This window comes from Doryrhamphus excisus, chromosome 14, assembly GCF_030265055.1.
Source record: "Doryrhamphus excisus isolate RoL2022-K1 chromosome 14, RoL_Dexc_1.0, whole genome shotgun sequence".
Classification (NCBI taxonomy): domain Eukaryota; kingdom Metazoa; phylum Chordata; class Actinopteri; order Syngnathiformes; family Syngnathidae; genus Doryrhamphus; species Doryrhamphus excisus.
Window position 1 is genome coordinate 12,916,121 of NC_080479.1, and position 26,688 is coordinate 12,942,808.

Here is a 26,688-nt window from a genome sequence, read left to right on the forward strand (position 1 = left end):
CTACCACTTTTCCCCATAAGGCCAAGAAGACGCTAGTCTCAACTTGCTGCTTGTAAAGTACTGTTTTTTGGAACAGAAGTGCTGGTCCTTGCTGGGGGGGGGGCGGGGGGGCTGAGCCAGCACTATTCCGACCTACGTATATTGATGGATGAAACACTATAGTCCTGCAATTCACTCTCATTCATTCATTCATTCATTTTCTACCGCTTTTCCTCACGAGGGTCGCGGGGGGTGCTGGAGCCTATCCCAGCTGTCTTCGGGCGAGAGGCGGGGTACACCCTGGACTGGTCGCCAGCCAATCACAGGGCACATATAGACAAACAACCATTCACACTCACATTCATACCTATGGACAATTTGGAGTCGCCAATTAACCTAGCATGTTTTTGGAATGTGGGAGGAAACCGGAGTACCCGGAGAAAACCCACGCATGCACGGGGAGAACATGCAAACTCCACACAGAGATGGCCGAGGGCGAAATTGAACCCTGGTCTCCTAGCTGTGAGGTCTGTGCGCTAACCACTCGACCGCCGTGCCGCCAATTCACTCTCTATTCATCATATTTCTTTTTGCAGAGGTCACATCAGGGTCAAGGGTCACTCTGCCAGCAGGTAGCTTGTGCTTGACTGGACTTTACAAGGTGCCAAATTGCTGCTTTGGACATGCTGGTAAATGTCTTCACTCACTGGACACATGCAAATATTTACATAACATTCTGCATTTATTGTTTATATTCATTGTCAGTTTATATTTGCAGCCTGTGATTTACTAATTGATGACACGTTTAAGTATTTATATTAATGTGTTGTTAGTTAAAACAGGAAATATAATTATATTACCGCATAAAAATATTTCATCCATCATATGTACATTCTATGATATTTCAATCCCATTAACATTTAACCAATAATTGAATTATTGACTGTACATATGATCTGGTGCCAACAATACCACACACAATTCATGCCTAAAAGCTGTCTTTAAGGCTAATTGCAATAAGTGGTATTTTCCAAGTGCACAGAAATTACAGTGCACCCTTTGTGGTGTGAAAGTGCGTGGAAGATTAGAATGTCACATCAGGGCCAAATATAGTGTATCATTCATGTATAAATATTGTGACCTCTCTGGGCTACTAATGGAGGCTGTTGTAGCAGGCCACATTAGGGAAATTCATTCCATTTAGTAGGATTCGCAGTGTAGAAGGTAGAGCGGGTGGTCCAAAAAACGGAAGGCTGATGGTTCGATTCTTGTTCCACCTCCACTGGTGTAAGATCATGCACAACCAATGTTGTAAATGCATCGTTTCAGATCTTTTGCCATGACCTTATGTCATTTCTAACAAGAAGATACCCATTGAAATATTGCCAGGGTATATATTGTAAAAAAAAAGTTTTTTAAAGTCATACAAAAAACAAACCAAATTAAGTTTTTTAGAGAAAGTTAGAATTGTTGGAAAATAAAAAAAACAACAACAAAAATGGGAAAAAAACAGCTGTAATTTTATAAAAAATTAAGTAAATTGTTCTTATTTTAACAAGAAAAAAAGCATCAATTTTACAAAAATAAATCTGTAATATTATGAAAAACTATGTCACCTTATTAGCATCTAATTAAAATATTAAATAAAACTATATTTTCCTTAAAGTCATAAGAAACACATTTTTTAAAATTAATAATTCAATTCTTTTTTATAGTATTATGGGAATAAAGTCATAATATTATGAGAAGAAAATTTACAAAGAGAAATAGTTGGAAAATAAAAAACTAAACCAGAATTGGGAATTTTTTTTAAAGAAGCAAAAATATGAAAATAAAAAATGGACTCTAATAAGAAAAAAAGCAGCAATTTTATGAACATAAACCTGTAGTATTATGAAAACAAATTTTATTAACACTGAATTGAAATATTAAAGAATGTTTTTTAAGTCATAAGAAACAAACAAAACAAAATAAAGTTGTTTTTTTAATTAGCTTGGAGAAAAATATATGGCACTATGGGAATAAAGTCATAATATTACATGAAGAACATATAAACAGGAAATAGATTTAGCAGGATGGAAATGGAAATGGATCATGGGGGGGAAATCCCCCAGTTGAGTTTCGGCCTCATGGGGGGGCATAACACAGGCATGATTCAGGACCAGTTTGTTTGTTTGTGTGCAACTTCCTGTGCCCACTAAGATATCAACCTGGATGAGCATCCTCACACTGCATGCTAAATCCATTTGTAGCATCATAAGAGCTGATCGATGATGCCAGTTGTATTGAGTTGAATGAACTTGATCCAGGTTTTGACCTCTGTAAAGCAGGTACTTTGTGGACTTCACCGAAGGCTTCAGTAAATCTTTTGGCTCTTTTTTAACAAGGCTGTAAAAGCACGTGGAGCCTCCTCTTGTCTCGCCAACATGTCTCGGTAATTTACGACCGTGCTGGCATGTGCGCGCCGATATAACCTGGCTTACCTGTACGAGTCATGTGCACACTCTCGCGTGCATCTCGCACAGGGGACAAAGTGCATTGATAAAGCATGCAGCGCAGGGAGGCGGAGGAGACGAGCTACGGCCTGCAAGCCCCAGACGGCATGGCTCCGCCGGGGCTGCACCCAGGCACAGAGCCGCCTTTGTCAGGCTAATTATCCTGACGCTCAGCCTCCTCTTCGGACGGAGCTCGCAGGTTGGCTTACGCTCTAGCGCCACCATTCATCGCCGGGGGAAAGCTGTCAGTGTAGCGACATGGATGAAAGTGTGTGCCGACAGCATTACCTGGAGAGCTTTCAGCAGCACCGGGCGATCTGCCAGGCAACAGAAGGGACATGCAGACACCAAGGGGGGAAAATGATAGCCTGGTTATCTCTCTGTGTGTGTGTGTGTGTGTGTGTGCAAAGCATCCCCTCACCAGAGTTAAACAAGGCTCATCCGCAATCAAAAGGCCCCGCTGAAGGCCTGTTGTTGACTCTACTTACTGTACTAAGGTGGTGACACCAGGGAATCCAATAAATTTGATCATCTACAGCAGGCATCCTCCATTGTTTTGAACCATACTTATAATAAGTGTGACTGTGTGGGGATGCTGCACTGTGCTTCCGTCTGCCGCCATAACACAGGCTTGCTTGATCTGGTCTGCACCCCTTAATTATGTGAAGAAATGTAACCTAATTAATGAAAAAAAATTCTTTTTGACAGCCCTTAAGGAAATATTTTTTTATTATTTAATTATTGTATTAATTTAAAAAGATAAAAAAATATTAATAAAATATTATTAATAATATATATATATATTATATCTAATTATATATATTACATATATATATATATTAAAGTATTATTATAATTATAATATAATATAATAATTATTATAATTATAATATAATATAATATATATTATAATTATAATAATTATTTTATTATATTATAATTATAAAAATACTATAATCATAATAATTTTATATTTAAAAACATATTTTTCTATTTAAAAAAATGCAGTTTTTTCATCTCTATGGAAGAACGACCATGAATTATTTAAAATGTTAATTATTATATTTATATATATTATATCTAATCATATTATATATATATATTAATAATATAATTATGATAATAATTATTATATTATATTATAATTATAATAATACTTTAATCGTAATAATTTTATATTTAAAAACAGATTTTTTCATAAAAATGCAGTTTTTTCATCTCTATGGAATTATTATATAATGGGAATTATTATATAATTATTATATAATTAATTGAAAATGGAAAAATGAAGTATGATACTACACTTTTGTATGCTAAAATGTCTAAAATCATTTGTAAAACCTCCATGGTCAACCAAAAAGTAGGAAGTGCTGGTTCTCGGCGTTGACGGCATGAGAGATCCATGTCGGTGGGAGCCAGGCCGCCTGTGACCGCAGGCTCCACGGCGGTCGCTGCTAATTGGAGCGCTGCTGCCTGATTGGGGGACTGTTTTCTTGTAGCCTGCCAGCAGCCATGCCGGCGGGGTGGCTTTCCAACCCTAATGTGTTGTTCATGCACGTACAAAGACTGACTGCAGGCGTGTGCAATGTTTTGGAAGATGTACTAAGCATGCACTAGTAGTTTTGAAGCCTGATGGTTTTCATGAGGAATTGATCACATCTGGTCCTGATATGTTATAGTGTAAGTGATTCATGGGTATGTCACATGGTATTGTGGAAACATGAAACATTTGCATAAAGATTTGTTCTACGTCGACTCGGAAAAATCCTTCATTCCATTTTTCTTTGCTTTCTCACCACAAGACTGGAAGTCACAGACTGCAGAGCCATGATTTCTGCCTGCTTGTCATCATTGCGACACTTTATCCTCCCTGTTCCACATTTATTTATCAGCGGTTTCAGCAGTTTGGCAATTAGTGTTTCAGCGTCCGCGCAGGAAATTGAATTACTTGCTCGGTTTGTCGAGCATCATTGCTGCGTCGGTGAAAAAGTCACCGCTGGCCTGGAAGCCTCGCAGATGGAGCCGTTGGATGCTGCGCGGTCCATCAGGGGTTGTAAACTTTCCCAAACTGTGTGCTACTTGTGATGCTACACGATATAACGTTACTGCTGAGGTTAACGTGGCCTCGTGGTGTTAAATGAGCTAAATCAGCACAACAGGCTGCAAACTACAACTACTTTCCACATGGTGTCTAAAACCCAATTGAAAGTAACTTTTCTTTCATTTTATTGCACAAGTAAAGGAGATAGTGTAATGAAAAGCATATTTTTTGAGTAATGGCCACAAATTTCTTGCACAAATTCTGCACATTCTGTGTTATTTTTCCTTGTTTTGCAAACAACAAAAGGTTAAAATATAATTAATTCATTCAAATAATATTATAAATAGGATTAATGACATAAATAATAATAAAATATAAATAAATAAATATTATATATAAATATTATTAATAATGTAAATATGATTCAATGTATTTTGTGTGTATTTAAATATATATAAATATTTTTTAATAATATGAATAATACAATCTAATTAATTAATGTAATTTTAAAGCAAGGACAAATAAGGTCAAATATTGTTAATATATTACATATTATTTTTAAAGTTTTGAATATTAATATATAAATTAAGATAGAAATATTCTTGATAATATCAATTATTACTATTTTCATATATTAGCAAGATTTTTTAATGCTAAAATACAATTGAACTCATTAATTATCATTCAATCAAAATATGTTACTGACATATAAGGGTGAATTCATATTGAATATAATAAAATACAAATAAAAAAATAAAAATCGCAACAGAAATAATTAAAAATACATAGAGTATTTAATGAAAAGTAATAACATTTACATGTGCATTTATGCAGAAAATCATTTTAAAATATACATATCTACATGTCAGTAAATATTACTCACATATAAATATATATGCAAATGTTATTATTACTTAAAATGTTTGACTTGAGTTGAAGCAGCTTTACCGGTCTGAGTACTTTGTGACTTCCCATCCAAATAAGTGATACCTTTCAGAAAATCATGTAACTGTGAGTATGCACGGAAGCCACATACGTGCTACACTACATGGTCATGTGGTGGCCGGGTGCGGGTGGTCAGTCTCTCCCAGGTGGCCGTGGCTGACCTCCTGACTAGTTCGCCTCAAAAAGCAAAAAGTAGTCAGGAGTAAATTGTCAAGAGGTGCAGTTGATAGTAATGATGATTGAGCCCATTCATGCACAAGTGGACGGGGGGGGTGCAATGTAGTCACTGGCCTCAGTCCGCCAGTCACTTTGACAGTGTGCATTGCTCTCATTACCTTCCATTGTCTGGCCCCCCTTCTGAGAAGGAGCAGAGGGAAAAAGGGCTAGTGATGAAATAATGACCTTGCCACTGGATTTCTTTTTATGTAATACACTGTGGCCGTGCTTATACTGTACTGTGTGTGTGTGGCGCACATCCCGCATGATCACTAACAACCTTGAAGAAGGTGTAGCGCGATAATACAACCCCCTCAATCAGAAATGCTTGATTAGATTTGAGATTTCAATAGATTGCTGATTTGGAGATGTGATTTTAAACACGTCTGGCGGTATGGAGGAGCTGTTGTATGCTTCTCCACGGGGATGCAGTCCAAGGGTGGCCAGAACATCTCCACTGGGGGAAAGCAGCTTTGTTTACGCACCGTCTTTCATTATTACATAAGAAGCAATTCATGATAAGGAGTTAGTCATTTGTAATTAGTAGGAGTAGCAATTCATTCCCCTTACGTCAGTAGTCATTTAGAAATACGTGATAACAGAGGTCAAATGTCATAAATGCAACTTTAACTAATATTCTATAACTTTATTCAATGGCAGTTTCATCCCAACACCATGTACTGTATGTATCTCCAACTTACAAACACACCTCTTGTCTGCTCGACATCCAAACGACGTGTCACAAGGCGACTATTAGGTGCGTTCAAGGATACTCCGAACAGATTGTGCGTGTATGTGTGGTCTACATTAACAGTACTTCTAGTTGTGCTATGTGAGTGGTAGTGTCATGGAAGGCTATTAGACCAAACCTCAATATCTAATAAATAGGGATGTCCGATATAGTTTTTTTTTTTGCAGAAAACTGATATGCTGATATTGTCCAACTCTCAATTTCAGATACCGATATGTGTAACATGACATATCTCCTGTGATGGAATGAACACATACGTGTTGTATACACCATTTTTTTAAATCTCAGTTTTCGTGATCAGGAAAAAAACTATATTTCATTTTTATGCTCATATCGGGCCGATAATTATCGGTACCAATAATAATAATCGGACATCCCTAATAATAATTACCGTATTTTCTGGACTATAAGTCGCTCCGGAGTATAAGTCGCACAAGGCCAAAAATGCATCATTAGATAGAAAAAAAACATACATAAGTCACACCGGTGTATAAGTGGCATTTTTTGTGGGTAATTTATTTTACAAACTACTTGACCAAAACAGACATTACGTCCTCTTGGAAGGCAAGTTGTAACAATAAAAGAATAGCGAACAGGCTGAATAGGTGTAAGATATGCTAACACAATGCTTATTCAGCTACACAAAAAATAAACATGAACAGAAAAGGTGTCTTTAATTAATAAGCCGCTCTGGAGTATAAGTCACAGGAACAGCCAACCTATGAAAAAAAGTGCGACTTATAGTCCGGAAAATACGGTATAAGTAACATGGTCTCATAGTGACAATAGACCGGTGTTGGTGTTTGGACCCTCGCTTTGACACAGACACTGAACCTTGCATTGCTAGTTCTGTAACACAGTAAGTTTGATCTAAGATGTGACAAAATAAGCATTGGACACTTCTAGCTGTTAATTAAAGATGCCCACTAAACAACCTAAACCATTGGAATACTAGCATTTCAAAGCTGTTGTGCAGATGTGTACATAGAAAAGGACCAGTGAATTGAACGTGTGCTCATACACAGTCTATTTATTCCAGGGTGTACAAACATTGAAGTAAAAGCCGAGGAGGAAACCAAAGACAACAAGCTCTCCGCATTACCAGGTATGAAACTGTTGTCATCCGTGATGGAATTTTAAAGTTACACACCGAGATGACGCCAAAACCCACATGTGACAAGCACGCAATATCATCTGTGGAATACTCATGGGATGTGGCGCATGCAAGAAGCATGATGTGAAGTGATGGTGATGTTTGTAAACAGTTGATTACGATTTCCAAGGCAGAAGGGAGGCACAGCAGCTTGAGAAACTGATTTTGTGGGACATTTGAAGGCAAAATGAATGTATATTTAATTATTACATTGGGAGAGTACATAACATATGCTCCACGGGAGGTTCACTATGCCACACTACAGGTCTTAGGCTTTTCCCACTTGAGTACGGTATGACCCACCCAATAATAGACAGTACAGGGGAGCAGTATCAGAACATACAGTAACAGCACACCAGAACCACACCCAAAGTAAACATGCTACAGTCGACACTGAGATGTTTGAAGGCGTTGCTCTATGAAGCCAGCTCCATAGGCCCCTCCTCCTCGCCATCAGCACGGTTGGCACGGATCTCCATCAGTGTACGGGCGAAGCGAGTCCAGTCGTCACTGTGGGCCACTGACAGCTGGAGGGAAAATATGATTAAATATGTTGGCCGTAAAAAGGACTTTGTTGTCATAGTCGGGATGATGACTCCACATTTTCTAGGAATGTCCCATATTGGCTTTTTTTTGTCAAAAACCCATATGCCGATATTGTCCAAATCTCAATTACCGATAACTGCCGATACCGATATGTGTAACATGAGATCTATCGTGAAATTTTTTTCATACCGGTTTTCATGATCGATATTAACCGATATCAATTTTTTTTGCTGATATCGGACATCCCTAGTATTTTTCACATTTTCTTCAGTAAAAACTGCTCATTTATTTCTACAGACTCTGTCTTTAATGTAAGCGTAACATCTTTATTCTTGCTAATCAGGTAATAAAATTTACAGAAATGTCATACGGGAGCATCGTGAGCTTGTGCTTGTCACGGCCGTTCTTCCATAGAGATGAAAAACTAGCATTTTTTTGTTTATTTTGACAACTGGACAGCAACAAATCCCAAAGAACACAACATTCATTCCTTCATTTTCTACCGCTTTTTTCTCACAAGGGTCGCAGGGGTGCTGGAGCCTATCCCAGCTGTCTTCGGGCGAGAGGCGGGGTACACCCTGGACTGGTCGCCAGCCAATCACAGGGCACATATAGACAAACAACCATTCACACTCACATTCATACCTATGGACAATTTGGAGTCACCAATTAACCTAGCATGTTTTTGGAATGTGGGAGGAAACCGGAGTACCCGGAGAAAACCCACGCATGCACGGGGAGAACATGCAAACTCCACACAGAGATGGCCGAGGGTGGAATTGAACTCTGGTCTCTTAGCTGTGAGGTCTGCGTGCTAACCACTCAACCACCATGCAGCCCTGTATAACATGACATGTATCATGTAATTTTTTTGCAGTTTTCATGATCGATATCAACCGAAATCAAATTTTTTTTTGCTGATATCGGACATCCCTAGTATTTTTCACATTTTTACACTAATCAGGTAATATGGGAGCATCCTGAGCTGGTGCTTGTCACGGCCGTTCTTCCAAAGAGATGAAAAACCAGAGTTTTTGCTTTTTTTGACAACTGGACAGCAACAAATTCCAAAGAACACAACATTTTTCAGTTAAATAAATGAGACTAAGAAGTATTTGAAAACATTTCTCTTAATGAGCAACCCTCCAAAAGAGGCAGCGCCTCACCAGCCATGAACCTCACCGCACGTCACTGGTGGTAGTGCACTCGAAATGTCTTGCTGGAGTGCTTCTGTGTGGGTCCGAGCTAGCAAGACAGAAATTATGGCCGCCACCCAGGGTGTCTGCGGCCACTTTATGCTCAGGTTGTAATTAAAAAAGAATCTGAGGGAGAGCGCAAATATTTAGAGCTATCCACCCCCCCCCCCCCCCCCCAAGGCGGCACAGTAGCTAAGTATTACTGTACACAACATTTTGTACATTCGCTACATCATCCCATACAAAAGTTGCATGAAACATTCTGCCCTTATTTACTGACTTTATGAAATGTAGTATTTATACATTTATGAATGTAGTATTTATACATTTATGAATGTAGTATTTATACACCAGTCATCCCGTGTTTATTGTGGTCAATTAGTTCCAGACCCGACTGTGAGAAGTGAACTTCCACCTAAAAGGATTTCTTATTTATAAATGGAATATTTTCATAGTTACAGATATGCCTATATATGTTTATAAACATTATTAGAGCCCTCTAGACATGAAATAACACCCCTATAGTTACCTTTAGGCTTGTTTTACCCAATATAGTAGATATAATAACAGAAAGTCAGCCACGTGGGACAAAATTATAATTATTGCTATGATAGTTGCTATTGTTTTAGTGTATTTTTATCATAGTTTGTTGTACATTTGTACTTTACATATATAAATACTGTAAGTATAGTGATAGGTCATCATTAAAGCACCAGGCCGCACAGGTGAGCATCAAGGCCTTTTGTTTCGTGATGACGCTTTGTTATGGCGGTCGTACATAACAAGAGCATGCTAAAATTAGCTGAAGCGCAGACACACAGCGCTCCTTAAAAAGCCCGCCCGCTAACATCGGCGGCGTGCTCGGCCGCTTTGTGTAACGATGGAGAAGTCATGCGGAGGCGATTTTACAAGAACGCCAAGAAGAAGAAGAAGAAGGAGGAGGGAGGGGGGGGGGATCAAACACACGCATCCATAGCAGTTGTGACATTTGGGTAAACACGGGGGACTAAAAGTCCTAAAAGGATCCGTTGTGGTGCTTTTGGAGGCTTTTACCGTAGCATAAAGTACTTGATGATTTGAGCTCATTTTGCTTGTCTTTCACCAGAAGCCCAAACATACATGAAACATCACGAGAGGTCAGCGTTCACAGCATGAAGTCGGTTATGTGCAATTTTACCACATTGTTTCCCGCCACATGTTGGCATCTCCATGAAAAAGGCATTTCTGATGTTTCATTTAACAACCGGCAATTCCAAAAACTGTTGGGCTCTTTTATACACGACACGGACCTAAGTGTTGGAACATTACTCCGACAGGAAGCAAAGTGCTTTTACTCTTCTGGGAAGACTTTCTACAAGACTTTGGTCTGTGGGATTCATCCAGAAGAACATTTGTCATAGATATGATTTGAATCAGATCTCTGGCAGACTATATACCCTGTCAATGTCAGCCTGGTGTAATAAGTCATTATTTACACCCACAGTAAATACAAATACACCCATGGTTAAAGCATGGAACATTCCAATTATTAAGGCACATATTTTTTCTTTTACAAAAAAATATTTTAAAAAAATCTTATTTTAAGAATAAAGTCAGAAATTTACGAGAAGAAAATTAGACGGCTATGAAAAGAGGAGACTTGACCTTTGGCCCTTAGGAGGGCAGAAGTGAGAAGGGCTAGACATGCTAATCTATTTATGCTAATAATATTTTTTATAATATTTTTTATTTTTTATAATTATAAATAAAAGCTCGTCTGGAGCAAGAGGAAAGTGTATTTTCTCTCTGACATGTATAACACAATGACATCTACATTTACGTCTTTATTCACATAAATTTACAAAAAAAAATTCTTGTAAATTTTTGATTTTATTCTTGTAAATGTTTAAGTTTCTTCTCAAAATATTACAACCTTTTGTTTTGTAAATGTTATCGTTTTTTCGCAAATTTACAATTTTATTCTCAAAATATTACGTCTTTTTCTTGTGTACATTTTTACATTTTGTCTCGTAAATTTATGACGGTGTTCTCAAAATGTTCACAACTTTTTTCTTGTAAATTTGCGAGAATAAAGTAAATTACGACTTATTCTCTAAATTACGACTTTATTCTCGTAACTTTTTTGTCTCATACATTTATAACTTAATTCTCAAAAATTCACAACAGTTTTCTTGTGATTTTACGACCCAATATTGTGACGTTATTCTCGTAAATGTATGACTTTTTTCTTGTAAATATACGACTTTATTCTCATAAATGTACAACTTTCTTGTCAGAATATTATGACTCTTTCTCTTGTAAATGTACGACTTTATAATTTACTACTTTTTTTCTGGGAAATTAACAACTTTATTCTCGTAATGTTACAAGTTTTTGCAGGGGGTGGAAGCTGCGCCTTTGGTTGGCTTGCCGTGGCTGGATGTAACTTTTGTTGCCATTCAGATTAATGACTTTTTGTCTCATAATTTTATTCATCTCATAAATTAAATCAACTTTTCTTCTTGTGAATTTGAGGACTTTATTCCCGGAAATTGACGACTTTATTCTCAAAGTCTCACTGATGTCATCAGTGGTTGACTGTCAGAAATGTTAACACACAACCAAGGTTTCGATGTATATCATAAAATATGCTGTCAAATATGATATGTGGCGTAACAGCTGTCAGTTCCTGACAGTAGTCATTTTCATATTTATGTTGGTTTTTTATCTGTATTTTGAGTGTTTGTTCTGGCTTTAGTATTGAAATCTAAAGACCTGAGACGTAACCTTGCATATATCCACGTACGATATAACACTATGGCATTTTTGTGTGTCTTATTTAGTACCTCTCCGGTATCGTAGACCCAAACCCGTCCTTCTGAGTCTCCCACAGCCACCTCCTTGCCTCCAGACGACCAGCGCACTCTGTTCAAGGCCGACGCACCTTCGATAGTGGCACTGGCGGTGGGTACCTGCCACACAATACAACATTACATCTCTTATTGTGTGTGCTTGTGTTGTACCTTTTTTTTAAAGCTTAAAAAACACACAACATTTGAAGGCTTTGCGTATAAACTGTTCCTGACATGTGGCAGGCGAGTCTGACATATGTCACCAGTGGAGACAGAGAGGCCTTGGCATCACGTCGCCTCACACAACGAGCTGCTGCTGCGTATTTAAAGCAGCACTAACCACAGACTGACTGCCATTAACCCGCTTGCTCCGCCCCAGTAGATCGGAACGCAGCGCTTTCAATTGACTGTATATAAATGTGTGTGTGTATGTGTGTGGATATCTGCTGGAAATGAGAACCAGGCGCTCTGCACTTCTCCGTTAATGCTGTTATGACTGTGTGTTTTTAATATGATGCTAACAATGGAAGTCTGTTGCTATTAGACTGTGTGTGTGTGTGTGTGTGTGTACCTTCTGTACGTGTGTGTGTGTGTGTGTGTGTGTGTGTGAGAACGAGAGAGAGAGAGCAAATGTTTCTCATAAAGCACATTGTTAGGCCAGTTAGGACGTCTATAATGAACTCTTCCTCTGTGGAAGAAAAGGTCCCTGTTGAGGGAACCATGGGAAAGCCGTCATCAACCACCCAGCGTTGCTGATGACATCATTACTCATCATCGGCTTGCATTCGTTGGCAATATTCAATATTGCAGTGATTATTATTGCCACATCACGCGTCAAATTTCATGGCTTCACACAATCACGTTTTTTTTTTTTTTTAATATATTAATAAATCATGCTGTTTTATAGCTGGCACGGCGGTCGAGTGGTTAGCGCACAGACCTCACAGCTAGGAGACCAGGGTTCAATTCCACCCTCGGCTATCTCTGTGTGGGTTTTCTCCGGGTACTCCGGTTTCCTCCCACATTCCAAAAACATGCTAGGTTAATTGGCGACTCCAAATTGTCCATAGGTATGAATGTGAGTGTGAATGGTTGTTTGTCTATATGTGCCCTGTGATTGGCTGGTCACCCCCGCCTCTCGCCCAAAGACAGCTGGGATAGGCTCCAGCACCCCCTGCGACCCTCGTGAGGAAAAAGCGGTAGAAAATGAATGAATGAATGAATGTTTTATAGCTCAATTATTATAATAATAAAATATGTGCAAGTAAGCAATATACTGTATTTTTTATAATAATAATCAGCCATATTGAGCCCGAAACAGCATGATTTATTGATATATTTTGAAAGTGTTGCGTCAGTAATGTTCGGTGAGACACACAAGCACCAGACTTGATGGTCGGAACAGCAGGCTTTGAATTATTTCACAATAATCCCGAACACGGACTACTATGGCGACCCCCTGACCTCACTTCCTGTCCGCTTTTAGCACGGTAGCACATTTACAGCAACGCACACAAGTCTTATTTATATCGTATATGGCTTATTTACTCTTACGTATGTTTACTATATTGGGTAATATGAGTATAAAGGTGACTATATGGGTGTTTCCTGAACAAGCTTGTGCTACGAGTTACCAGCTTGAGTCCTACGTCGCGGAAATTCACTTATGACCAGATGTGGAACCAATTAACCGTTATAAACGAGGGATTACTGTCAAGTATCTCAAACATTTGCATTTCTTTCAAAACTAAAGTGTAGTTTCTGACATTTTATTTAGTGGTCTGACATCAATCAGCAATATTTCCAAACAATTTTGAGGAGGTTTGATTTGTTCACTTGTCAGTATTTGTTATAAATCATCCAAGACTGAAGTGGTTGATGAATCTCCAAATAAATATCACATCCTGCAGCTTAACTCCTACACGTTTCGGTCTCCAGCGTGTGATTGCAAGGCCCGAGAGGAGTGGCGATGCTGAGGTTGCGTGAATGTTGTACAGGAGTTGGAGGAATGTCAGCATGGTAGCTGGGAGGGAACGGGGACGAGAAGATGTCACCCTGTGTGATTTAAAGCCAGGGCTTGTGGGAAACGCCCACGGGGCAACGAGGGAGGGGAAAGCTAGGGTGTTTGGTTGTGTGGTTCAGGTTGAGGCGTAGCAACGGGCCCTCAGGACACACACACACACACACACACACATACATCAACATGGAGAAAACACACCCATGATGACCTTCAATCACCCATCCATCATGGAAAAAACACACACCTCTGTGTCATTGTTGAGGTTCCACAGGTCGAGACGACCCATGCCGTCCACCGAGGCAAAGATTGCAGGGTGCACAGGTGACCACATGACATCATACACATAATCTGCGTTGTCCTCAAAAGAGTAGAGAGGCTTGTTTTGCTGAAAAAAGAACGATCACACAACGTTTATGATGAGGAAAAGAGTCAGTGTTCAGACTTACAGTTTTTGACTGGCTATAGACGTTGGAAAAAAAAAAGAAAAAAAAAGAGAGAGAACGGAGCGAGGGAGTGAGCGAGCTTCAGACAGAGTGGCGCTGCCTCAGCCTTGGGGCCTGTCTGGGTGTACAGCCTAATTAAAAAGCCTAGCACATTCACACAGCGCCATAAAACCGCTGGGAGAGATGAAAGAGTGCGCCCCTCCACAAGGTGTACTGTAACCTCAACACAACAGCTGTCTGACAGAGGGATGGCATGATGTAGAAAAAAAAATCAATTCCTCTCCCACTTTTCCCCAGTATTTCATGTAATACAAAGGTGGCTGCATATTGATACTTTTGTAAATTTAAGTTTTATGCAGCAATCTTGTTTACTAGATGTGACAAATCTTAAGTGTAGAATTACTCCAGCTTCTGTTTGGACTGCGGTAAAAAGTGCCTTGATTCTCATCATCTGCGCTAACGAGTGATGCCGGGAACATCGCGCTGACGTTAGGATTGCAAGGTTTATAGCATGTCTTTCTTTATAGTGTATCCACTGTCATCAACAGGTTTCGACAGGCCGGATGAGTGTATGATAAAGGAAACAGCTCAAGCAAAAGGTCTAATTTGCATCGATATGACAATGACACCGGAACAACAAAAGAGCGAGGGAGGCTGACAAAGTGTGTGACGAACGAATTCTGAGAATTCTGAAGCCGAATGACTTTTCAGGTAGGATTCTGTTTAATTAACCGTGTCACACAAATCGGCGGCTGATGGACCGGTGCAGCCTACATATGTACATTTTTTTTTCCTCTTATATTATCTATAGTGGATGCCTCTTGAATACCGGAGTGCTTAATACTCCGGAAATTATGGTGTTTCTAGACATATTTTGTCCTTTTGTTTTTTACATTTTTTAAATTGTTCCAAAAGTACCAATTTGTAAAATGTAAACGATACCCAATCTGGCAACACAAGTGATTGCACCTCATAATGAGCGTCCAATATTTTTCGTATATCCAGTTTTCATTTCTACAGTATGATATTCATGAGATTCAGTATATTCAACTGCTTGCATTGAATTGAGTTAGAAACTATTCACACCTTTGCGGTATGAGGTCACACTATTTACTGTACATAGTTGACGCATTCATCAGAACCGCGGGTCTGATCAGGGTTCATTGGTGTGATTTGTACTAAACAAAGCAAACCAAAATGAATCGTACCACTTATTGTAAATGTGGTGGAACCAATCAGATAATAATATCAAGAGCACTCAGTAAAGCGCAGACCTCCGCTAAGGCTAAATAACAGTCATTTCCTCCACCCTGCTAGCTTAGAGAATATCGTAATAAATAGGCCCAGCCTTGGTGTGAATTTGATTAGCCCTATATGTTGGATGGTAAGGAAAAAAAAAACCCACATACACCCACCTTAGTGCTCCAAAGTTTGACGGTCCAGTCAAAGGAGGAAGTGATAAAAAGATGGGAAAAGTCAACAGCGCCCACTGCATTGTGACAGCTGATCCCTGTCACGGGCCCCTGGTGGCCCTCAAACATCTCACAGATCCCCGCCTTACTAAAAGGAGAAGAGAACAGGTTATGGCATGGATGACATTGAATGACATTGACTCCGTAGCTCTGAGGCAAATATGTCGACCACCTATACCTATGTCCATACTCTTACTCTATAGAAGTATCACACTTGACTGGGTTCTGTGTGAAAGGCACAGGTTCTTAAATAGGTACGTAGATGCAGGATCTCTGTGGTTAAAAAAAAAAAAACCTCCATACTCAAAATTGGAGAAAGACATTAAAATTTTTGGCCAATTTTTCCATCTACATGCGGGTGTGCTGGAGCCTATCCTGGAGCCATTAATGAACAGTTGATGTCTAATTAGAACCTGACATTTTACAACCATAAGGCGCCAGTAAACACTTTTAACATGCAACATGCATGACAGCATGTGTATATATACACTATGTGTGTGTTCAACTACTGTACCTGCCATGTCTGGATGCAGTATACACCGTGCCCTCCTCACTCCCTACAACATAATTGTTTACGTCTCCAGTAGGAAAGGCCATGCCGGTTACTGCCACTGGTTTGGATTTATTGTACACCAGTTCCATTGTCTCCTACAAACACACACACACACACACATACAGTACATGACATGTGACATTATGCGATATTGTATCGTTGACGTGTGTAGCGTACCTGAGGCTGAGACAGCATGTCCAGACTCCAGGAGCACATCCTGCCGTCTGTAGACACAGTGATCAGGTTGTTGGCATTCTGGGTGCCCACCACATTCACAGAGTACACAGGGTGCTACATACAAGGAGCATACACAAAATGGCCACAAAAAGTATATTTTATATACAAGAAAATACTATGAAAATGTAGTTATAGTAAACAAAATATTTAAGAATAACATCACTGTTTTGGGGCACTGTTAGTTGATTTAGCAATGCTAAAATGACCCTGTACAATTTATTTGACACTTTTAAACAATATTACAACCCCCACCATATCTGTTGGTCACTTTCCAGGAGGGGAGGGCACTGACATCCAAAATCTGCTATTAATGGCTGTGGCTCTCTGACTGGAGTAGCTGTGTGGGTACAGTACAGATGTACACTAAACATGTGTACATTTGTACAACTGTACTGAATGTAAAATGTAACTGTAACAGGAATGTAAAATCTGCTATTAATGGCTGTGGCTCTCTGACCGGAGCAGCTGTGTGGGTACAGTACAGTTCTAAGGCTGTGGAGCTGAAACTATGTATATAACTGGAATGTAAAATCTGTTATTAATGGCTGTGGCTCTCTGACTGGAGCAGCTGTATGGGTACAGTACAGTTGTACAGATGTACAGCAAACATCTGTACAACTGTACAACACAACTGTACTGAATGTAAAATGTAACTGTAACAGGAATGTAAAATCTGCTATTAATGGCTGTGGCTCTCTGACCGGAGCAGCTGTGTGGGTACAGTACAGTTGTACAGATGTACAGCAAACATGTGTACATCTGTACAACACAACTGTACTGAATGTAAAATGTAACTGTAATTGGAATGTAAAATCTGCTATTAACGGTTGTGGCTCTGTGACCGGAGCAGCTGTGTGGGTACAGTACAGTTCTAAGGCTGTGGAGCTGAAACCTTGTATATAACTGAAATGTAAAATCTGCTATTAATGGAATGTAAAATCTGCTATTAATGACTGTGGCTCTCTGACCGGAGCAGCTGTGTGGGTACAGTACAGTTGTACAGATGTACAGATGTTTGCTGTACATCTGTACAGTTATATACAGAGTTTCAGCTCCACAGCCTTAGAAGCAGAATTGCCATTAATAGCAGATTTTACATTCCAGTTATATCCATACTTTCAGCCTTAGAACATAGATTATAGCTGTATCCTAAAATTCTACCTTTATAGTCATGACATCATTCATTACGTTGGTAGCGCTAAGCAGGCTCCCATGCTCAGTGCAGTCGCCTTTAAATGGACTCTACATCTGGTTACTGCTGTGCAAATCCACAGGAGTGTGTGAAACCATAATGTCATTACTGGGTAGTAATTGATTTGTGTCCCGGGCCACACAAAGAATCCTTTCAGCAATCAGCACCACTCTAAGCCGCCTTGGTCTGCCTGAGTGGAGAGGACATGAGCGAAGGCCTCGTTATTCGGCATATACTATAAGCCAACTACGTGTACGGCATTGTTGGTGTGTGCGTGTGTGTATCTACTGAACCTCCTGGAGATGTGATTATACGTGACTCTGGTTCTTATGATGTTACCCGTGTGAAGTATATGGGTCAGCTGTTTATTGGGGGTCAGAGAGTGCAGTGTGTGGATCCTTGTGTGTGTAGTGGGGTCAATGTGGCAGTGGAAATATATACTGTATATGTTTTTATATATTGACAGTATATGGAAATATAGTATATACAATATACAATTTGGGGCGGCACCGCGGTCGAGTGGTTAGCGTGCAGACCTCACAGCTAGGAGACCAGGGTTCAATTCCACCCTCGGCCATCTCTGTGTGGAGTTTGCATGTTCTCCCCGTGCATGCGTGGGTTTTCTCCGGGTACTCCAGTTTCCTCCCGCATTCCAAAAACATGCTAGGTTAATTGGCGACTCCAAATTGTCCATAGGTATGAATGTGAGTGTGAATGGTTGTTTGTCTATATGTGCCCTGTGATTGGCTGGCGACCAGTCCAGGGTGTACCCTGCCTCTCGCCCGAATAGGGGACCCTCGTGAGGATAAGTGGTAGAAAATGAATGAATGAATGAATATACAATTTATACTTCAGTGTTGCTGTGGTCATCAGCTTCTGTTTATGACAGGTTAGGCTTACAGTGTGCGCAGCAGCCGACAGGGGAGTCCTCTGGACGGGGGTTCTTCTGTGACTGCGGTTGTCCCACAGGACAATCTGCCCCGAGTAGGTGCCCCCTACCACCAGGTTGGGGTGAAACTTCGCAAAACCCACAGACACCACTGGAGACTGCGGAAAAAGAGGATGAGGAGAGCGAGATAACAGCATGTTATTGTGGTGTGATGCTGGATAGGGGGAAGGTGATGAGAACACAAGGACTGGTCAGAGGAACAGATATGAACCAGAGAAGTGTAACACTAGCTGTAGTGTGAGGGAGGGAGGAGCGATGAAGGCTTTGCTTTGGGTGGCAGACATGAGGAGACAAGACGGCAGAGAGATGATGAGTTTGGCAATGGCGAGGCTCCGCCAAGAAGGGGTGACGCTGGGGCGGAGGCCAGACAAAGAGGGGAATTGTAGTCCTCTTTCCCCCTCAGCCGTTTCACATTACAGCATCAAAAACCCCAGCAGCCACTGGAGCGCTCACTGTAGCCTCCATCATGACAAGCGCACCCCCTCAAAGACACACACACACACACACACACACCCTCCCAATGCAGTGTTTATTGCATTTGGGTTCCTCTTCACTGCTTTTCCCCTTCAGGCTTTCGGCATGCTCCAGCCAGCACTCCCTGACCCACAGCCACTGTAGCATCTATTCTTAGGATCGGGGAAAAAAGCAATGTACTGTTTGCTAGGATGTATTCACCCCTTTTATCCGTGAGCCAACATATTCATGCAACAACAAGACCTTCAATCTGTGCATTGTATGCTACACTAACGTTAAAAACCTACAGTGACAATTTGAAAATCTCTAATTGTGTAAAATATGTTTACATTATATCGTTACTGCTGTCAGTTTGCCTCCATTCGTCCCGCCATCCCCACTTGTCGCCCTCTTTTGAATCAGGCTTTTAACTAATATTTTTAAACTTTTCTTATGTTTTTATCTTTTTAGTCATATTTTTTGCTCTTGGTCTTCAGCTTTTAACTCCAGTGTTATGTTTTTATCTTTTTAGTCCTATTTTATGCTTTTAGTCTTCAGCTTCTAACTCCAGTGTTTCCTCAGAGGGGTCCTCCACACTGGGGGCTGTGTCGGGTCTGCTGAAGGGGTGCCATCCTTGGGTCCCTTCGACACGGCCGGCTGGGGGGTTCCTCCCTTTGATGTGGGGGTCCGCCCGTCTATCGGAGTCGGGGGGGCCCGGGTGCTGGTCCTCCGATGGCACGGCCTGCAGCTCCTCCCAGTGTGGACGGGCCCCAAAGGTGGCGTTTCCTTGTTCCTCAGTGCCATGCCATGTCTCCCTACTGTGTGTGACTGTGTGTGTGCGTGTGTGGGTCTAGTTTGGAGGGTGGGAAGGAGGGGCTTTCTTTCGTTTCATTGTTTTTTTCCTTTTAATTGTGGAAATTGTTTTAATTCTGTAAAGCACTTTGTGTTGCATTTCTTTGCAGGAAAAGTGCTATACAAATAAAGTTGATTTGATTTGATTTGATCTATGCAGACGACTACTGCGCCATGTGCACAACAGCCGACTTCCAAACCGGAGTACACTTTGTAAAGGAGACTGGAAAAGAAACCAGAAGGAAAGCAAACACTCTTTCTCTCTTTTTATGGTTTTCTTCTGAAGAGTCCCTGGCTTCCAGAGGAATGGCGCGGGACTCAGATGTCAGAACTCAAAATAAACTCAACTTCTGTGGTGAAAATAAAGTTGCTCGTAAGCCGGCGAAGGAGGCCCTCGATGAACAGTTTATTTATACGGTTAGATAAAGAGGGATATGGCTGCGTTGACGCCGCAAGTAGAGTCGAACCGGTCAAAAGATATTGAAATAGAAATGTTCAAAGCGTGTCTTGACTCTGTGTTGAACATATCAAGTGCGGTGGCATCACAAGGATGATCTGTCACACTCCCATACATGGATGAAACGTACATGAACGACTCTATCTTTTACTTCACTGAGATGCACATTAAGATAAGCACTGTGGTTGTCTGACTGGCTGCTGTTTGAAGTCTCTGCCTCCATCATAAACTCAGTGGAGACAATCATGCGTCGCTATAGCGCCGCCACAACAATCATTGTCTTTGTTTAAGGAGTGTGACGAGTACGGAAGGCTAAAATAAAGGACGACTCATTCATCTCGTGTACCACTAATTCAAAAGGACAGTGGCAACTGTTCAATATTTCACGACTGTTGGCGCAACTTGCTGTTCTCTAACGAGACGTTGGCCCGTTATTGAGATATCATTTTGTAAAAGCAACTGCTTAAGACCAAGATAAACCCATTAATACATAAACATTTTATTATCTTCGATTGACCAAACATTCTGTTTTCTCAGGACGTGTACTTGAAATAAGTCTGGTGCTTGTGTGTCTCACCCAACATTACAGTAACATTACTGACACCTAGTGACCAATGTAGTATATTATATATCAGAGGTTCCCAAACCGTTCACAGTTGCGTAACTTTCATTTTTATTCATGTATCCCCTATGACAGTTAGTGTACCCCTGGGGACCTTGGCTATGTCATTACGTCTTTGAATGCATCTTCTGAATGCCTTATATTTGTATTATTTGTATTATTTGTATTGGGGAGGAGTGACTGTATTTCATATTTTTTTGTGGTTTATTGGTCCATTCATCTGTGATTGGCTGGCGACCAGTCCGGGGTGTAACCCGCCTCACGCCCGAAGACAGCTGGGATAGGCTCCAGCACCCCCTGCGACCCTTGTGAGGAAAAAAGCGGTAGAAAATGAATGAATGAATGAATGAATGGTCCATTCATTCATTCATTCATTCATTCATTTTCTAGCGCGTAGCTGGAGCCTATCCCAGCTGTCTTCGGGTCCAGTTAACTAACAGATTCAAGGCTTAAAAAGTGAGCTATTATTTTTTAATATAAACATTTTCTATGAGGCACTATAAGGCATCTTTGAGTAGTCTCATTTGGGTATCCCATTGCCGGTCCGAGTATCCTGATTTTCGGTAATCCAAATATGGTCAGCCTATATTATCTCCATTGATATTATTGCTGTGTGTGACTAATAACAGCAAAGTAAAATCAAATAAACAGCACTTCTTATGTGCTAGTAATGTCATTATTGTTATAATGAATCGAGGGAGGCAGCATGGTGTGGTAGTGGTTAGCACGTCTACTACTTGAAATAACTTTGAATGTATTTGTTGCATTTATTAGGAGTCGATCCTTCTACAGCATCTTACTCTCTTCCTTCCACTCTTTTATTCATACATCTGGACACGCCAGCAGCACATCTGTCTAAATAACACCGTAACAGCTCTCACATGTGATTGCATTGCCAAATCAGGCTTGACGTTTCTTTTTTTTTTTTTTTTCAAACACCATGTGGCTTTTGTGGATGATTCTCAACTTGCATGCAGCACGGGCCGGACCCCACAGCCCCCCACATCAACACTTGACAGGCAGGTTGTGAAGGGTGAGGGAGGGCGTGACAGGTTGTAAGGTAGCGGTGGAAGCCATGTCTGAATATGCCGAATATATGAAGTGATGTAGATGGGAAGTGTTGTGTTAAGGATGGATGAAAGATAGTACCCGGTGAAGGATGAGGGAGGAATGAAGGAATGATAAAGAGAGAAAAGGACGCTGGCGTGCGAGGACCACTCCCTCTTTTGTTGCCTTTTTTTTTCCCTGGCTTCTGAAGTCATATTGGAGAGGAAGAGATGTTGAGAAAAGAATAGGAAGTGAAGTCAAGTGGGGGGGGGGGGGGGGGTATGCAGACAGCAGATACTGTAGATCCACACTCCATCCCCATCCAGCCCACTGCTCCATCTTCACCGCACTCATCTGTTTTCCACTCTGCCTTATCAGGACCAGATGGATATGTCTTCTTCTGCGTCCCCCCCACGCCCCCATCCTCACCACCACCTCCCCTGACTTTGCTCGTTTATGACACCCCACAGATTTTGTCACTCTGCGGTTTTAGGCTCGGAAAAAGAAAATACCAGGCACGGTCTCTATTTTAACCAGGCCAAGAATAAAAGCCTTAAAAATACTTCTCTCTTTCCCTTTATGGTCTAATGTAGCTTTTGCTGTTTCTATACTAAATATTATCAACTGGTGGTATTGATACATAAATATTTCAACCAACTTCAGTATTCACTGTAAATTTGTAATTTTAACCTTCATGTTATTATTATGATTTTGTCCCTTGAAGGTATCTTTTAAACTATTTAGGTTACATTGTGTTAAAATATACAGTATACAGTAATCCTTTGTTTATCGGGGTTGATTGATCCTAGACCTGACAGTGATAAGTGAATTTCTGCAAAGTAGAACTCTTTTTTATAAGGTAATAAATGATTTCTGTAATTAGAGCAGAGAAACCTGCTTAAGACTTTCTGAATAAAATTTCAAACATTATTAGAGCCCTCTAGACATGAATTAACACCCCTATAGTCACCTTTACTCTCGTATTACTCAATATAGTAGTCATAATAACAGAAAATAAGCCATTTAAGACACCCAATAAGAGTAAATGGGTTCCACTGTTGGACAGGAAGAGTTGATGTTTAACTTGGCGTGGGTTACCACAGTACCCGGATTATTCAAACCTGCAATAAATTCCTGTTTTTTCCGGTGATCAAGTCCCCTCACTTGTTGCTAGGCAGGGTTCATGGCGCTCAATTATGACTGCCCCATAGGAAGGGATCACTACTTGTGATGACTTCTGTATTAAAGTTAACAAATAGTGCTGCATCCGCATCATCCGAAATTATCTTTACCACCTAGAAAACTTACATGCTGATGTTCAGTACCACATCAAACGCCTCTTGGTCCAATGTTAACAAAGGTTGTCGATCGAGTCCCTCAAACTCTTGTCTCTGCTTTCTCCTCGTCAGTACTTAATCAACAGTTAACCGCATGCTAAAAGGCCTATGGAGACATGTGAGGCAATCGAGGTATTAATACAGAAAAATTGACTGAGTTCAATGGGATATGACAGTAGCAGTGGGGGTTGTTACTGGGAAGCGTGTGGTTTTAAGGCGGGGGGGGGGGGGGGGGGGTTCGGCATTGGTTTTAAGTCAAACGGGCTCTTTAATGTGGAGTGACTTCGCCCACTTGAGAGGCTGGTGTGAAGTTACAAGATTGGACCTAACTGGGATGAGGCTATGATAGGTTCACTGGCCGGGACAGCTACGCCTCTCACAAGAACCACTTGGAGTATGACGACTCTCCAAAAATAAAAAAAAAGTATTGTTGTGATTTAAGACCTCCAATTTATAAAACACTTACTTACTAGAATGGCACCCGGTACATTTTGCCTCAACAAAATAGCCATAAAAAAAAAAATGGATGGATGGCACTGTGATGTTGTCTCTGTCCAACAGGGGGAGCCAGAGGAGCCCAGATCCCAGAAAGGGGCTGATGTCATTGCAGCACCCCGATGAATGCGTTGCTCAGATGCAATGCATTATGCGAAAATGAGATTAGAATTTAGCCATAAATTATCTGTACCGTAGTATCAGTTCCAGGGTTCAAAGTTTAAAAAAAATCTAAAGTAATAAAATTGTTTCTTATACACCAACAATTACAGTGTTAAAGGAAGATGCCTTACTACTCCCTTGAAAATATTTACAATCTGTATTCAATGAGAGTATGAATGGTCGTTTGTCTGTATGTGCACTGATTGGCCGGTGACCTTTTTTAGCGTCTACTCTGGGATAGGCTTTAGCTTATCCAATGCCCCTCGACTGGAGATGTCCAAAGCCTGGAGAACTGGTACGCCAAATATAATGCATATAACTGCATTATTTAACAGCAACAGCACCTCAACATAATCTCACAAATAAGACTACTAAGTGTCCTAAATGTCACCAAAACCAAATCTAAACAGTTTTAGCACAAACAGGAAGCAAGATGCATTTGAAAGGACTGTTTCTGCATCTCTATGCCCATTCACTTGCCTTAGCAGAAAATATAGGAGACCAAAACCTCAACTGAAACATCAAACCGTCTGTAAGCCTAAAACAATAAAGCCCCAAAATGAACCAGACTTCAACCACAAACCCCAAAGACTCAGCAGCACTGTCTTTCTTTTCTATCAACCCCCCCCCCCCCCCCCCACACACACACACCCATTTATAGCTTTCAACCATCTACCTATCCATACACCAGTTGAAAAATCCTTCTGTGGGCATGTTATATAAACAAAAATGGATGAAATGCCACGAAAGCGTTTCTCTGGGTGTGCCAACGGCAACAGAAAGGATCTGCCAAACCAACTCATGCATACGTGTATGCGTGTACTGCAGGGGTCTCAAACACGCGGCCCGCAGGCCAAATGTGGCCCGCAGGACGTTAGTTTAGGACCCCTAGTTTGCGAGTTAGCATGTGTCTCAAGACCCTGCAGTTGCGCAATATGTTGTAAATAAAAAAAAGTATAAATGTGACTATAGTCGTGTTTTGTCATGTCTACAGGGCTCTAATAATGCTTTGTTAATTTTAATCTGAAAAAAATAATTTGTCTACCCACCAACTATATGTGGTTTCTTAAGTTTTTATTATTTTCCGTTTTATTATTATTATTATATTTATTTATTTATTACTGATTGATTGATTTTCTTTATTCTTGATTTGTTTATTTATTTTTCATCTTATTTTGTGCAGAAAAATAAAAATTAAGATATTTGAGAACAGTGGAATGTTTTATCAGCGCTTTTATTGTAGAAAATCAGAACCAAAGCACTGAAAAAGTTTGTATATTTTTCTGTTTTTAATAAATGCGTTTTTTTTTTTTTTTGGAAAACCTGATGCGGCCCAGCTTCGCCCAGACCCTATAGCTCCAGTGGCCCCCAGGTAAATTGAGTTTGAGACCCCTGGTGTACTGCATGCATATACAGTAAATACTGTGTTTGTTTGATCACGGATGTACAGTATATTAAATATTTGTTACTTTTAATTCAAACGGGATGTGGAGTGCAAACAGAAGAAGAGGACAACATGGAGAAAGTGGGGCTTAGTTGTTTGGCGAGGTGAAATGGCACAGCATTCATGCATGTTCAATAAATATTTAATCCATTACGATCGCTACAGAGCCATCACGTCTTTTTGCTAAATATTTTACCAGGTCGTGCAAACAGTCACAGGGGTGACATATGATAAGGGCGTGCAACTTCAAGTATAACATGTATCCTGCTTGGATATTATTGCTCTGATGTGATGCACTGATCATACCTAACCTGTAAACAGTGTCTGTATGGAGGTGCTGTGCGTCATTTTCTGAAATCCTTTTTATTGCACACAGGTGCAAATGTGGTCCTGCAAGCATTACAACGCAGCTCAACTGTTGCGTGGACTTGGCTGCCCCTACTTCATGCATGGATCACTTGCTTGCCCAAACAATATTTCATTATGACTACAACTAAATAGGTTCGGAAAGTCGCTTGTTGATAAAGTCATATATACAAGACGTATTTGGACTAAGAAATGGACATACAATCCATCCATAAAACCACCAGATTTGAGCAGCTGTATAAATTACAGCAGTCAAACAATGAACTGCTGACAGAGGAGGTTGGAGTAGACTGGCTAGCTGCATGCAGTCCAAGCAGTGTGATCGATGCTCCCGATATTAATATTTTTTGTGGATGATTTCCATATTTAGGCTGCATGGCGGCGGAGTGGTTAGCGCACAGACCTCACAGCTAGGAGACCCGAGTTCGATTCCA

The 26,688-nt window shown here is 40.5% G+C and overlaps 1 protein-coding gene and 1 long non-coding RNA gene across 6 annotated transcripts in view; one reads left to right on the top strand and one right to left on the bottom strand.

Moving 5' to 3' along the window:
• LOC131102298 (uncharacterized) overlaps positions 1-26,688 on the top strand; it is an 83,950-nt gene that overhangs the window by 39,123 nt on the left and 18,139 nt on the right. For both annotated transcript variants that reach the window (XR_009119421.1, XR_009119420.1), the window contains exons 3-5: positions 7,467-7,532; positions 12,145-12,265; positions 15,165-15,327. This is a non-coding gene — a long non-coding RNA (uncharacterized LOC131102298). The remainder of the gene's footprint in view (positions 1-7,466; positions 7,533-12,144; positions 12,266-15,164; positions 15,328-26,688) is intronic.
• LOC131102235 (cytoplasmic dynein 1 intermediate chain 1) overlaps positions 7,431-26,688 on the bottom strand; it is a 41,472-nt gene continuing 22,214 nt past the window's right edge. For all 4 annotated transcript variants that reach the window (XM_058047781.1, XM_058047779.1, XM_058047780.1 and 1 more), the window contains exons 11-17: positions 18,971-19,117; positions 16,819-16,932; positions 16,603-16,736; positions 16,032-16,176; positions 14,418-14,558; positions 12,148-12,273; positions 7,431-8,107 (exon numbers count right to left, since the gene is read on the bottom strand). In XM_058047781.1, coding sequence (XP_057903764.1) covers positions 7,997-8,107; positions 12,148-12,273; positions 14,418-14,558; positions 16,032-16,176; positions 16,603-16,736; positions 16,819-16,932; positions 18,971-19,117 — 918 coding nt within the window. In that variant the 3' untranslated portion in view covers positions 7,431-7,996. The remainder of the gene's footprint in view (positions 8,108-12,147; positions 12,274-14,417; positions 14,559-16,031; positions 16,177-16,602; positions 16,737-16,818; positions 16,933-18,970; positions 19,118-26,688) is intronic.